Here is a 15,378-nt window from a genome sequence, read left to right as displayed (position 1 = left end):
ATTGCTGGATCAAAGGGTATGCACAGTTTTATAACCCTTTGGGCATAGTTCCAAATTATTCTCCAGAATGGCTGGATCAGTTCACAATGCCACCAGCAATGCATTAGTGTTCCAATTTTCCCACATCTTCTCCAACATTTATTATTTTCCTTTTCTGTCAGATTCTTGAATCTGATGGGTGTGAGGTGGTACCTCAGGTATGTTTTAATTTTCATTTATCTAGTCAACAGTGATTTAGAGCATTTTTCATGTGACTATAGATAGCTTTAATTTCTTCATCTGAAAACTGCCTGTTCATGCCTGTTGACCATTTATCAATTGGGGAATGACTTGTGTTCTTATAAATTTGACTTAGTTCTCTCTATATATTTTAGAAATGAGGCGTTTATCAGAAACACTGGCTGCAAAAATTGTTTCCCACTTTTCTGCTTTCCTACTAATTTTGGTTGTGCTGGCTTTGTTTGTTGCAAAACTTTTTTTAGTTTAGTGTATTCAGAATTATCCATTTTGCAGTTCATAATGTTCTGTCTCTTGTTGGTCATAAATTCTTCTATTCTCCATAGATCTGACAGGTGAACTATTCCTTGCTCTCCTAATTTGCTTATGGTATCACCCTTCATGTCTAAATCATGTACCCATTTTGACATTATCTTGGTATATGGTGTGAAATGTTGGTCTACGCCCAGTTTCTACCATACTGTTTTCCAGTTTTCCCAGCAGGTTGTTAAATAGTGAATTCTTATTCCAGAAGCTAGAGTCTTTGGGTTTATCAATCAATAGATTACTATAGTCTTGTGTATCTAGCCTATTCCACTGATCCATGACTCTATTTCTTAGCCAGTACCGAATAGTTTTGATGATTGCCACTTTATAATATAGTTTTATGTCTGGTATAGCTAGGCTACCTTTCTTTGCATTTTTTAATTCCCTTAATATTCTTGACTTTTGTTCTTCCAGATAAATTATTATTTTTTCTAGCTCTATAAAATAGTTTTTTTGGTAATTTGATTGGCATGTGCTGAATAAGTAAATTAATTCAGGTAGAATTGTCATTTTATTATATTAGCTTGGCCTATCCATGAGCAATTGATATCTTTCCAATTGTTTAGATCTGACTTTATTTGTTTGAAAAATGTTTTGTAATTGTGTTCACATAGTTCCTGGGTTTGTCTTGGCAGGCAGAATCCTAAATATTTTATATTTTCTATAGTTACTTTAAATGGCATTTCTCTCTCTTTCTCTCTCTTGCTGCTGGGATTTGTTCATAATATATAGGAATTTGATGATTTATGTAGGTTTATTTTATATTCTGCAACTTTGCTAAAGTTGTTAATTATTTCAAGTAGTTTTTAAAGTTGATTCTCTAGTATTCTCTAAGTAGACCATCATATCATCTTCAAAGAGTGATAGTTTTGTTTCTTCAGTGCCTAGTCTAATTTCTTCAATTTCTTTTTCTTCTCTTATTGCTAAAACTAACATTTCTATTACGATATTGAATAATAGTGGTGATACTGGGCATCCTTGTTTCACCTCTGATCTTATTGGGAAAGCATCTAGCTTATTCCCCTTACATATAATGCTTATACCACTTTAAGAAAAAACTCCATTTGTTCCTATGCTCTCTAGTGTTTTTAATAGGAATGGATGTTATATTTTGTCAAAGGCTTTTTCTGTATCTGTTGAGATAATCATATGATTTCTGTTAGTTTTGTTATTAATATGGTCAATTATGCTGATAGTTTTCCTAATATCGAACCAGCCCTGCATTCCTGGTATAAAGATTGTCAGATTTATTGGCATGCAGCTGGGAAAAATAGCTTCTAATTATTGCTTTAATTTCCTCTTCATTGGTGGTGAATTTGTGCTTTTCATTTTTGATACTGATGATTTGGTTTTCTTGTTTCTTTTTTTAATCAAATTAACCAAAGACATCTATTTTATTGTTTGTTTTTTTTAATAAAGCTGACTCTTAGTTTTATTTATTAGATCAATAGTTTTCTTATTTTCAGTTTTATTAATCTCTCATTTGATTTTCAGAATTTCTAATTTGGGGATTTTGGGGGGATTTTTAATGTTCTTTTTCAAGCTTGTTTAGTTGCATGCCCAATTATTGAGTTCCTCTTTCTATATTTTATTCATGTAAGCCTTTAGAAATATAAAATTTCCCCTAAGTACTGCTTTGGCTGCATCCCATAAATTTGGGTATGTTGTCTCATTGTTATTCTCTTTGATGGAATTATTGATTGTTTCTGCTATTTGTTGTTTGACCCACTCATTCTTTAGGATTAGATCATTTTGTTTCCCACTAGTTTTTAGCCTATCTTTCCATGGCCCTATATTACATGTAATTTTTATTGCATCATGATCTGAAAAGGATGCATTTAATATTTCTGCCCTTTTTCATTTGATTGTGAGGTTTTTATGCCCTAATATATGATCAGTTTTTGTGTAGATGCTATGTACCATGGAGAAAAAGGTATATTCCTTTCTATTCCCATTCACTTTTTTTCCTGAAGTCCATCATATATAACTTTTCTAAAATTCTGTTCACTTCCTTAACTTCTTTCTTGTTTATTTTGTGGTTAGATTTACCTAGTTCTGAGAGGGAGAGGTTGAGGTCCCCCACTAGTATAGTTTTAGTGTCTATTTCTTCCTATAACTCACTTAATTTCTCCTTTAAGAATTTGGATGCTATACTATTGACAAATTCATATTCCCCTTTGAGGTTTTGCACATAGACATTCTGACATTGTCGTCCTCTTCTGAGTTTGTGTTTTGATCTTCCCTGTGTCATAGTAGCTTTCTGTGGTCAGGGCTCTATTCTGTTTCTTGCTCATTTTTTAGCTTATTTTGTGGCTTTTGAGCTGTGCTTCTGGGGCACAGAGGGCACTGTCGCCAGCTTCTTGTGCTGGGGGTCCAGGGGCCTGGACATTGACTTTCTGCTTTAAGGCCTCAGGCGCTGGCAGCTTGCCCACTGTGCTGGGGTGGCCTCAGCCCAGTTATGCCTGGTATGTCCTGGGTTCTGGGGCTGGAGTGCCTTCTGTGCTGGGGCTGGAGGCCTCACAGTTGGCCTGCTGTGCCTCTGGCCTTCTAAGCCAGGACTGTGGGGCCTTGGTTGTTGATCTGTTCTGGGACTAAGAGCCTCCCTGATGGCTTGCCTGGACACCATCTGTGCTGGGCTGCACTCCCCTCCTACCCAAATGAGATAGGCCTTTCCTGAAGTCCTTCCAATTTATCTTAAGCTAGATAATGGTTTCCCTCTGTCTTTTTGTAGCTTCTGTTGCTCCAGAATCCATTTAGAGGCTTGATTTAACATTGTTTCTGAGGGCAACTGGGGACAGCCAAGGCGACTTCCCAGCTTCTCTCCACCATCTAGTGTGTATCTTTTAAGGGCCACTTCTAGAGCAAAGCTCTCTGGCCAGAGAACAAGTGACCTTGTTTAAAATCTCTCCTTTACCTCTTTTTCAGCTGCCAGGTATGGACCAAATTATTTCCTCCCATTCCAGCACCAAACAGGAAAGTGAAGGATCTCTCCTTAAGCTACATCTATGAGGTGATTTCTGAAGAGTCTTCATATCTAGCCTGCTTAAAAATACTTATGTAGTATGCTGAAATGGTACATTGAGTTTTGATGTAGTGAAAGGATTATGTTGCTGAGGACACCTGTGTGCTATTTTCTCTCTGTCTCTCTTTTTGTCTGTCTCTGTCTCTGCCTCTTTCTGTCTCTCTCACATACACACACAGACACATATCCTCATACAAAGACACACATACACACATAAACACATATGCACATACACAGACACACACACGCACACACACACGCACACACACACACACACACATTTGTACCTCTTTGGGCAAGAATATTTGTATATTTTAACAGAATCACCTGGTCATTTCAGTTAAACAACTTGCCAAATTGCTTTCTTCTTCCCCATTTCTAGACTGACTCTTCAGTTGTATCTAAGAAACATCGATTTTAAAGCTAGAGGTTACCTTGTCTAACCACCTCATTTTGTAGATGATAAACTGAGGTAAACAGAGGTTAAGTGACTTGCCCAGGGTCATATAGCTAGTAAGTGTCTAGAATGGGATTTGAAGCCAGGTCTTCCTGTTTCTAAAGTCTGGCACTCTCTCCACTTTACCATACAGCGTTTGGTAATTGTGGTTGTGTCAACGGCTTTCATTGACTTGCACATCTTCTGCTGCATTCACTTACTAGGGAAAGGTGGCATAATCTTTTTCTCCAGCACAATCAGCTAGGGTGCAATTCATTCATCTAACAGATCTTTATAGGGTGCTTTTGTGGTACAAAGTCATCCGGGAAGCAGTCACCTCTTTGGCAGGGACTGGGTATGTTTCAACTTTCCTACACAGACCTGAAATGGACACCAGAAATGGCTGAGCCCAGGTAAACAGAGACCAGAGGCAATGTCTTAGACAATTGAGGCTTTTCCCTGCTTCGTCCGTATCCTTGGTTCCCCTTTGTTCTGGAAGCACAAGGTCAGCTTAGACAAAACTGTCCCCAGCATTTTGGAAAGGGGAGCCCAGTGACTAAGAGTCTGCCGCCAAGCAGACGTTTGACTGCCCTTCCAGGCTGTGTTTGAAATTCCTCTGAAATTGGACCTGACCTGCATTCTCCTAAGAACCACAGGTGATGTGAGCAGCAGTCTTAAGTCCTTTGTCTGAGCCTCTTAATGGGTCATTTTAATGCTTGTATCTGATTTCCCCACAGAAAACAAGCCGTTCCTATTGAGAGCAAAAGGAGTAGGCTTAAAAGCTTATTTGATAAGCTCATGGTTTGTTTTTAATTAAAAGTAAAAGCATCTGTTCAAAATAACCTGACCTGGGGAGGAACTAGTGGATTTCAGCATAAGCAAATAGCAAATATTAATGTTAGAGCTAAGCCCAACCTGGCTTCCCAGGGCCTCTTATCCTCTTGCCGTGTTGTTCTTTCCCATTAAACAACCTCAGCAATTAAAGAGAGAAAAAAAAAAAGAAACAAGGAAAATGAGGGAATTGAATGCTGCAGGGTGCCCAAAGGACGGAAATTCTCCAGTCACCGGAAAAATGGTAGAACCCATTCCAGCTTTCCCATATGTGGTCTTCCCCTCCTCTACGCTCCCCAGCTGCTTCCACCATCACACAAAGCAATCCCCACCAAGGGCCCTGCTCCAACTTGGTTTGGCTCCACTCTTAATAGAGGCAGTGAGGGGCCCATTCAGTGCCAGTGGTGGCAACAGCTTTGACAGTACAGGCAGCAGCCCAGTAGGAATCAGCTAGAAAGTGTTAGGAAGGAGAGGAAATGGTGCAGGGGTGTTGATCATTTCTAATTACAGCTGGCATCCCAGGAGTAGTGCTAGAAGCAGTCTGGGGCTTTGGGGATCTCTGCCTTCCAAGAGCTCTCAGGGTAAGGGTTTGCCAAGTAAGTTTTTGCCTGTTCAGATCCCAGTGAGAAGCCATTCTGACTATGATGTCAACAGGTAGTTTGTTTTGCATCATGCAGATGAAAGAACCAAAGGGCTTCATTCCTGACTGCTGTTTACTGTGTGACCTTGGACAACTCACTTACCTTCTCTGGTCCTCAGTATCCCCTTGGAAAAATGAAGGTTGTGGACCAAATGATTCTTACCAGCCTTAAAGGCTATGATTCTATGAATCTTTCCTCTCTAGTCAGTCAATTAACAAACATTTCTTAAGTGCTTAGTATGTGCCAGACGCTGCTCTAAGTGCTAGAGGTACAAAGAAAAGCAAAAATTCTGTCTCTGCCTTCCCTCAAGGGGTTTACATTTTAATAGGAGAGACAATATGTAAATAAGGTGATATATTCAGAGTAGGTGGAATCTTAGAGGGAAGGCCCAGTGAAAGAGAGCCAGGAGAGGCTGGGAAAGGTCTCCTGAAGAATATAGAATTTGAGCTGAGGAAGCCAGGGGAGCCAAGAGAGGGATGCCTCCTCCCTCCTCAACAGCTTGGCTTTAATTATGACGGGAATGGCTTTTTCTAAATGTTAAAGTAAGTTTAAAATCGGCTTTGAAACACGTTGATGTTTTCTCCCAAATGTAGGAAGGTAGCACAGTGCTGTGAACAGATGTCTGGTGTTTAAATCCTGCCCGCTGCTCACTATCTCTGTGACTTTGGCCAGGGCCTGGCCCTTAGTTTCCATCTTTCAAATGAGTTGTTCAGACTAGATCATCTATAAGGTCATTTTTGGCTTTAAGTCTATGATCTTATGACTTGTATGACCTTGGGCAAGTCACTCCAGTTTCAAAGGGCCTCAATTTTCTGATGGGTAAAATGAGGAGACTAGATGACCATCAAGGTCCCTTCCAGCTCTAGTCTGATCCTAATTCAAAGGTTTTATTATTGCTAGAGTTATGCGTAGAAAAGGTCAACATATTTAACTGGGATATGGGAGGTAAAATTGCATACACTGCATTATTTGGGATTGTTTCTCTTAAAGAATATATAACAACACCCTTGAAACCAAGCTGTGTGACCAGCCTTGTGGACAACCAGGGTATCTTTAGGGGCTTTCTTCCAAGGGGCTGAAGTCAAAGCAAATAACTTTATTTCCTAATATTTGTTTTCCAGAAAACCAGGTCCAGTGAAACAGAAATCGAAGTCATAAGTTATGTGGAAGACCCTGGATTGGACAATTTGGATGATTCTGTATTTTGATATTCACTGATATAGTCCAAGGTAATGCTCTGGACCATACCGGGACAGACAAGGATAGATGGGCTATTCTTCTGGGACTCAGCCTTCCTTCCGACATCTTGGTGCTCAGATTTCAAGTGGCATCCCATTGAACTACAACACCCTCCACCCAACTGTATCTTCCTGGTTTGGTTTTGTTTGTTTTTTTGAAGTGGGACTTGTTAGTTTCTCTCTGATCACAGCAAGGGGACTGAAGATGCCCAGGTGCAAGTCAGGGGCTTTCAGGCTTTTGACGAGCAGGTTTCTAATGCAAATGGAACTTTATGTTGTTCACATCAGCACCAGTCTAGGCATTCTCTTTGGAAGGGTTCAACCAAAGGACTCAGGAAGACACTATATGCTGGCCTTGCTTTTGTAAATATGTCTATTGGCCTGCTTACTAAGAATGAGGTCCATGAGTTCAAAAGTTCTTTATGTCTCAAGAGTCACGGGAACAGTTTTCTTGTGTGTATACACATATATGTTTTATAAACAAAGAATGGTCTAGGGAGTGTGTATGTGTGTGGGGTGGAGCCAGGATGGAGGAAAAAAAGGCAAGGACTCATCTGAGCTCTTCTGAATTCCCCTCCAAACAACATTAAAATGATGCCTCAAAATGAATTCTGAAGTGGCATAACCAATAAAAGGATGGGGTGAAGCAATTTTCCAGCCCAAGACAATTTAGAAGGTTGTCAGGAAAGGTCTGTCTCACTGGAATGAGAGTGGAGCACAATCCAGTTCGGGCTGTGCCAGGGTAGGGTGGGCCCTAGCAAGCCAGCAGCAGGCCATGGGGGAATCAGTGGAAGCAACTTCCAGAGCTTTCAGCCCACAGATGATGAGGAGGTCACAGAACTGGCCAGAAGGAGATGACGGGAGACCCTTTGCTGGTATTGGGAGCAGGATTCTGTCGACTTGCCCATATGTGGTTCTGGGTGAGAGTCCCAGGGCAAGAGGAGCACTAGCCAAGTGCAGACCCTGGTCACAGGTCCAGAGTTGAAAAGAGTGCTTGTAATCACTCCCAGACCAGAGCACAGGCCAGGAGAGCAGTGACTTCACCTCTCCTTAGATCATACCACCTCAGAAGAACTGGAAACATACACAGCCCCAGAACTAGCTCTAAAAATAGCAGTACACACACACACACACACACACACACACACACACACACACACAACAAAACAAAACTCTGAAGCTTGGGACAGTGCCCACTCCATCCTGGGAACAGAGCTCAACTTTAACATAAAGTTAAAAGTCAAGAAATAAGCTGGAAAAATGAGCCTACAATAACAAAAGGAACTGACCAGAGAAAGTTACTATGGTGACAGAAAAATCAAGACACAGACTCAAGAGAAGATAACAACATCAAAACAGCTACATGAAAAGCCTCAAAGAAAAATGTACATTGTTCTCGGGCCCAAAAAATAATTCCTGGAAGAGTTGAAAAAGAATTTTCAAAGTCAAATAAGAGAAGTAGAGGGAAAATTGGGAAAATAAATGAGAGTGATGCAAGAAAGTAATAATAAAAAAAAGAGTCAACAGCTTGATAATGGAGGCACAAGAAAATACTGAAGAAAATAACTCCTTAAAAGTGGAATAGGTCAAATGGTAAATGAGGCACAAAAGTCCAATGAAAAGGACTCTTTGGAAAGCAAAGTTAGCCAAACAGAAAAATATGTACAAAATTTCATTGAATAAAAGAACTACTTAAAAAGTAGAAGTGGCCAAATGGAAAAAATAATATGAAAGTTCACTGAGGAAAATAATTCATTAAAAATTAGAATTGGACAAGTGGAAGCTAATGATTCCATGTGACACCAAGAAACAATAAAACAAAATCAAAAGAAAGAAAAATAGAAAAAATAGGAAATATTAGAAAAAAACCTGCAATAATTTAAGAATTATTGGACTATCTAAAAACCATGATGAAAAAAAAAAGAAACCAGACATCACAGTTGAAGAAATTATCAGAGAAAACTGCCACAATATCCTAGAACCAGAGGGTAAAACAGAAATTGAAATAATCCTTTTATCACCTCCTGAAAGAGATCCTCAGATGAAAACTCCTAGGAATATTATAGCCAAATTCCACAGCTCTCCAGTCAAGGAGAAAATATTGCAAACAATCAGAGAGAAAGAATTCAAGTATCATGGAGCTACAGTCAGGATAACACAAAATTTAGCAGCTTCTAAATTAAAAAATTAGAGGGCAAACAAGCTAGGATTACAACCAAGAATCAACTACCCAGCAAAACTGAATATAATCCTCCAGGGGAAAAAAAATGGATATTTAATGAAATAGAGGACTTTCAAGCATTTCTGATGAAAAGACCAGAGCTGAATAAAACATTTGTCTTTCAAATACAAGACTCAAGAGCATAAAAAAGATAAACAGGAAAGAGAAATCATAAGGGAATTGATAAAGTTAGAAGAACTTTATCATTATTAGGGTAGTTAGAAGAAGTATACATAGAGGGCATGGGTGTGAGTTGATTCTGATGGGGTGATATCCCAAAAAATGAAATTAAGAGATGAGAAAAAGGAAGGCTCTGGAGGAGGGGAAAGGGAGAAATAGAATGGGATAAATTATCTTACACAAAAAGAGCACAAAAGAACTTTTACAGTGGAGAGGAAAATTAGGGGGTAGTGGGCAAACCTCATTTTCATTGGAATTAGCTAAAAGAGGAAATAACATACACACTCAGTTGGGCATAGAAATCTATCTATCTTATCTTACAGGGAAGTAGAAGGGGAAGGAGACAAAAGAAAGGGTGGGAAACTGATAGAAGGGTGTGTGGATTGGTGGAAGCAGTGGTCAGAAGCAAAACACTTTTGAGCAGGAAAGGATGAAAGGAGAGAGAGGATAAATGGGAAAAAAAGTAGGATGGAGGGAAATAAACAATAATCATAGTTGTGAATGTGAACGGGATGAACTCATAAAACAGAAGCAGACAGCAGAGTGAATTATATGATTTAGATTGAAGGGTGATACCACAAGCAAATTAGGGGAGCATGGAAGAGATTAGCTGTCAGATTTATGGATAAAAGAAGAATTAAGGACCAAACAAGTGATAAGAGAGCACTATAGGATGTAAAATGGATAATTTTGCTAATTAAATTAAAAAGGTTTTGCACAAACAAAACCAATGCAATGAAGATTAAAGAAAGAAGAGAATTTGGGGAAAAGTATAGCAAGTTTCTCTGATAAATGCCTGATTTTTCTAATATATAAAGACCTGAGTCAAATTTATAAGAATACAAATTATTCCCCAATTAATAAATAGTCAAAGGATATGAACAGGCAGTTTTCAGAAGAAAAGATCAAAGCTTTCTATAATTATATAAAAATGCTTTAAATCACTATTTATTAGAGAAATGCAAATTAAAACAACTCAGAGGCACCACCTCATACCTTTAAGATTGTTTAATATGACAGAAAAGGAAAAGTACAAATGTTGGCAGGAATGTTGGAAAATTGGGACACTAATGCACTGTTAGTGGAATTGTGAACAGATCTAACCATTCTGGAGAGCCATTTGGAAAAATGCCCAAAGGGCTATAAAACTTTGCATACCCTTTGATCTAGCAATATCACCATTTAGATCTATATCCCAAAGATCTTTCTTTCTTTCTTTCTTTCTTTCTTTCTTTCTTTCTTTCTTTCTTTCTTTCTTTCTTTCTTTCTTTCTTTCTTTCTTTCTTTCTTTCTTTCTTTCTTTCTTTCTTTCTTTCTTTCTTTCTTTCTTTCTTTCTTTCCCTAATTGTACAAAAATCTTTATAGCAGCTCTTTTTGTCATAGCAAAGAACTGAAAATTGAGAGGATCCCCATCTATTGGGTAATGGCTGAACAAACTAGTATATTACTGTGATAGAATGGAATAGTGCTATAGGAAATGATGAGCGATATGCTTTCAGAAAAACCTGGAAAGACTCACATTAACTGATACAAAGTGAAATGAGCAGAACCAGGAGAACATTATACATAGTAACAGCAAAATTGTACAGTGATCAATTGTAAATAATTTAGCTATTCTTAGTAATCTAATGATCTAAAAATTCCAAAGGACTTATGGAAAATGCAATCCACATTCAGAGAAAGAACTATGGATTCTGAATGCAGATTGAAGCATACTTTTTAAAAACTTTATTTTTATGGGGGTTTTTTTGTTCATTTTTGGTCTGTTTTCTTTCACAACATGACTAATATGGAAATATATTTTATGTGGCTGCACATGTATAACCTATATTGAATTGATTGCCTTCTCAATGAGGGGGGAGGGGAAGAATGGAAACAGAATTTGGAAATAATTTTTTTTAAATATGTAAAAATTGTTTTTACATGTAGTTGGAAAAATAAATATTAAAAAAATTAAAAACATGGAATGGTCTTTTGGATAGTAAAAATGAACCAGGTGGTATCATTTGAGGTTAATGTATTAAATGTGTGTGTGTGTGTGTATGAGAATGTATACATTCTGAGAAAATCACCCTGTATCAAAAGCAATCAAAGAGTTTTCTTTGAAGACTGTATTATGTTAATAAAGCTGCCAGGAATGACGTGAGCAGCTGGGCTTCAGTAAGGGTCATTCAGACAGGAAAGATACTTATGAGGGAGAGGAATCAGGGTCCAGACAGAAGTTCACTCTTCCATGCAATGTGGAAGGCACTTTTCCTATATTTCTTATATTTTGCCTGCTTGAATTTTGATGATGAGCAATGTCTAAATCAGAGACCGTTAAGACATGGCAACAACTACTGGTTGAGACAAGGAGAAAATGAGTGTGGAATGGAAAAACCATACCCTAGATTTGCTACTTACTATCTATGTGACCTTGGACAAGTAACCTGATCATTTTTGGTTTCAGTTTCTTCATCTCTATAATGGATTAGTCAAACTTTAAGGCCTTTTCTAACTCTAAATGCAATGATCTTATAAGTTCTCATAGGAACAGGTGGGAAATAGGAATTTGTTTGACCCTAGTTCCTGCTTTGACCTTGGCAAGATTTTCAAGGAAGGGTTCAAAATTGGCTGGTCTGCAAGAGTAGTTGTTTTTAGGAACACCAAGAGGTCCCTCTGCCCCCCAAATATCTCACCTGCCAGCCTAACAATGATGCTGGAAATTTCTACCATTGCTTTTAGAGACATGTGCTTTTTAGTTAGAATAAAGCATGCTGCAAAATGATGTTCCTAGAGCGACATCATGATGTCACTCACCTGCTCAATAAACTCTAATGGCTCTTTATTACTCCTAGGATCAAATATAAATTCCTCCATTTAGCATTTCAAGCCCTTCACGACCTGGCCCCATTGTACCTTTCCAGTCTATTAGAAGTTATTCCTTTCACACACAACACAGGCCAGTCAAACTTTTTTTTTTTTCAACAGTTCCTTATAGAGGGCATTCCATCTCCTACCATCTGAGAGCTTAGCATCTCTTAGAATGTCTGGTTTCCTTTATGATTATGATTTATGATTTTCCTTTATGATTCAGCTTCAGTTCCACCTTTCACAAGAACCCTTTCCTGATGCCCTCAGCTTTCAATATTTCCCCTGCCACTCCCACTAATTATTGTGTGTTGATTTTGTACATATATTTGTATTGGCCTATATTTGTCCATGTCTCCCTGAGCTAGATTATAAGCTCCCTCAGGCTCAGCACAATGTTTAGCACATAGATGGTGCTTAATAAATTCTTGTTAATTGATTTTCTGAGAGAGATAACAGATAATTCAGCATTTTATCAGGGATTAGTATATTTATCTCTTTGTCACATAGAGCAGAGAGCAGAGCCTTAGGGGATAGGACCCAGCACAGTGAAGTTTGGACTGGGGCCATTGGAGGGGAGTATAGGAAGGTAAGGTATATGTGTAGGTCAGACAGGATGCACAATCGAGTCCCTGGGCACCAGGGGATAATGAGGGAACAGCAGGCACCTGGGAGGGAACAGAACAGGAAAAAAAAAGGTCCTAAAAAAGCCCAAGAACCTTGACAAAAATCCACCCTAAGGACTTCCCAATTGGTGTCTGCCATCCTTGCACTGCGAAGTCTGGAATCTTGGATTTCATCTTTCCTTGGCATTCTACAATAGGTTAACAGAAGCAGCTCATGCAGTGGGCAAGCTTTTTTCTTTTTCTCCCTTAATTTTTTTTCTTTTTTTTAATTATGAACTTAACCAAAATCAATTAAATAATAGCTAGCATGGTCAGGAGGACCTGAGTTCAAACCCAGCCTTGGATACTTACTAGCTGTGTGACCCTGGGCAAGTCATTTAACCCTGTTTGCCTCAATTTCCTCATTTTTAAAATGAACTGGAGTAGGAAATGGTGAACTATTCCAGTATCTTTGCCAAGAAAACTCCAAATGGAGTCACAAAGCATTGGACATGACTGAAATGACTGAACAAAGCCATCTATATGGCACTTTAAGGTTTCCAATGTGCTTTACGTGCTTATCTTAGTTAATCCTCACAAAAACCCTGAAGATAGTTGTTATTATCATCTCATACAGATGAGGAAACTGAGGCTGAGAGTGAGTGACTTGCCCAGGGGCACACACCTAGTAAGTGTTTGATGCTGGATTTAAACTCAGGTCTTCCCAACATCAGGTCCAGGGCTCTCTCCATTGTTGCCACCTAGCTGCCCATCCAAATAGAAAAAAACACACAAAGGAAAAAAAAAGATTGTATATGATACTGTGAACTTAGTTACTTTTAACAAGTATGCTAAATTTAGCCAAGTAGTTACAAAAACACCTTGCTTGTCAAGGTTTCCTTCTCAACTTCCTTTTCTTTCCTTCTGTATATGTTTTGAAATTTTGATTCACACCCACCCACGCACCCACATACCCACACGCCCACATATATATATATATATATATATACACATACACACACACACACACACACACACACACACACACACACACATATATATGACTATATATGCATGTGTGTAGCATCTCTTTCACAATCCACTCCTCCCATTCTCTTCCACCCTCCCAGAAAGCTTTCTTTGTAATAATGGTATAATCAAACAAAAATCAGCGTACTGGCTACATGGTAAGGATTTTTCCTATGGAAACAGTCATCACATGAGATCAGTCACTTTAATGAAGCCTTTCCACAATGATCATTCCCTCTATAGAGTACTGATGTCACTTACTATCCCCCTATCTCTGTCTCATTTGATACTTGTCATCTGGAACTTTATCTCATTATTTTCTGGTTGTTCATGTATTGCCTCTCCAATCAGAGACAGCTCCTTGAGGGCAGAGACATGTCTTTTACATATCACTCCTTTCTCTCACCTTCCACCCATACCCTGCATATAGCAGGTACTCAATACATGTTTATCAATGATGATATTGCAAGGAAGCACTTGGGTCTACAATTAGACTGTGCCCCAAAGCCTTTGGAAGTAACTAGGACACACTCCAAGGGCACCTTTAGGGGGAAGGTGTCTTGGAATACACTATTTGCCCCAAGTTATCTACCTTGCTGATCCAAATACCTTGAGCAAAGCCTTTATACTATCTTGGGCCCATTACCAAGGCTGGGTCTTAACCTGCCTCCATACCCATGTGGATGGAGTGAAGGTCTTTTGTTCCAATCTCCTCATTTGGTTCTATAGCTTTCACAGCTATGATAAGAAAAAATGTTATACTTTGCTGAGGGCAATACATCTGGGCTTTCTAAAAATGTATTGTTTCAGAGCTTAGCATTTCTTCTTGACTTCAATGTAACTAAGAGCCTTGTTCTTACCAACAATAGGTCTCTGTTTAGATACTAAGGCTGAAAGGTCCAATGGCTACTCAGTTTGGGAAATAATCCCCACATTGGGAAATAAAATCTTGATTAAAATCCAAATTTCAAGTAAGATACTTTTCTAGTAAGATGTCTGCCTACGTATCAGGACCATCTGTTTGTTGGCAGAATTAAAAAAAGAAAATCTAAACAAAACTCAGGTGCTAATTTGTTAAAGAAAAGGGAGATATCTGGAAATGAGAATAGAGAACTGAAAAACCATGTTTGATGACATAGTAAGAGTGAAGATAGACCTAATTAGGAAAGGACCGTGTTAGTGTGAGAGGGGTGGCTCTCTGTGCCAATATCTTTGTGGTTTTCATGGCATAACTGAGTATGAAGAGTTGAGTTCTGCCCGGATGGTTGTTTTGGAAATCTTCTACGTACTTTGATACTTACTCATTTTACTTGTGACTCCATAGGGAGAATGGTAGTGTAAGTCATGTGACACATTTTATTGGATTGAAAGAACAGCAAAGATACTTGTGAGTCACTTACACTCCATGGCATCCTCACCTTTAAAAGAACTTGCAAAACATGGTTTCACCTTGCTAATCCCATAAGGTAGCATACTTACCCCATGCTCTTTCCCCTTCCCTTTCCCCAAAAAGAAGAAATCCATGCGATCTATTAAAAGTATATAGGTATGCCCCACCCAACATATTTTGTGGATTCTATCAATGCCCAGTATTAGGCCAAATGGTGTGAACCGGGGCAATGCAGTGCTATAAATGTTATGAATTGTTTAACTATGAACTGGGTTTGGATCAGGAGTGGGGAACCTGAAGCCTTGAGACCACATGTGTCCTCAAGTGCGGCCCTTTGACTGAATCCAAACTTCATAGAACAAATCCCCTTAATAAAAGTATTTGTTCTATGA

The 15,378-nt window shown here is 38.7% G+C and overlaps 1 protein-coding gene across 2 annotated transcripts in view; it reads left to right on the top strand.

Annotated features, from left to right (window-relative positions):
* The window catches only part of IL5RA (interleukin 5 receptor subunit alpha), a 52,019-nt gene extending 40,945 nt beyond the window's left edge, over window positions 1-11,074 (top strand). For both annotated transcript variants that reach the window (XM_020968478.2, XM_020968477.2), the window contains 2 exons: window positions 3,469-3,553; window positions 6,595-11,074. In XM_020968478.2, the coding sequence (XP_020824137.1) occupies window positions 3,469-3,553; window positions 6,595-6,681 (172 nt within the window). In that variant the 3' untranslated portion in view covers window positions 6,682-11,074. The remainder of the gene's footprint in view (window positions 1-3,468; window positions 3,554-6,594) is intronic.
* Window positions 11,075-15,378: the final 4,304 nt, after the last annotated feature.

Source organism: Phascolarctos cinereus, unplaced genomic scaffold (assembly GCF_003287225.1).
Source record: "Phascolarctos cinereus isolate Bilbo 61053 unplaced genomic scaffold, phaCin_HiC Scaffold_4;HRSCAF=312, whole genome shotgun sequence".
Lineage (NCBI taxonomy): Eukaryota > Metazoa > Chordata > Mammalia > Diprotodontia > Phascolarctidae > Phascolarctos > Phascolarctos cinereus.
The sequence above is the reverse complement of the archived record's forward strand: the minus strand, read 5'-3'. Positions and strand labels throughout refer to the sequence as shown.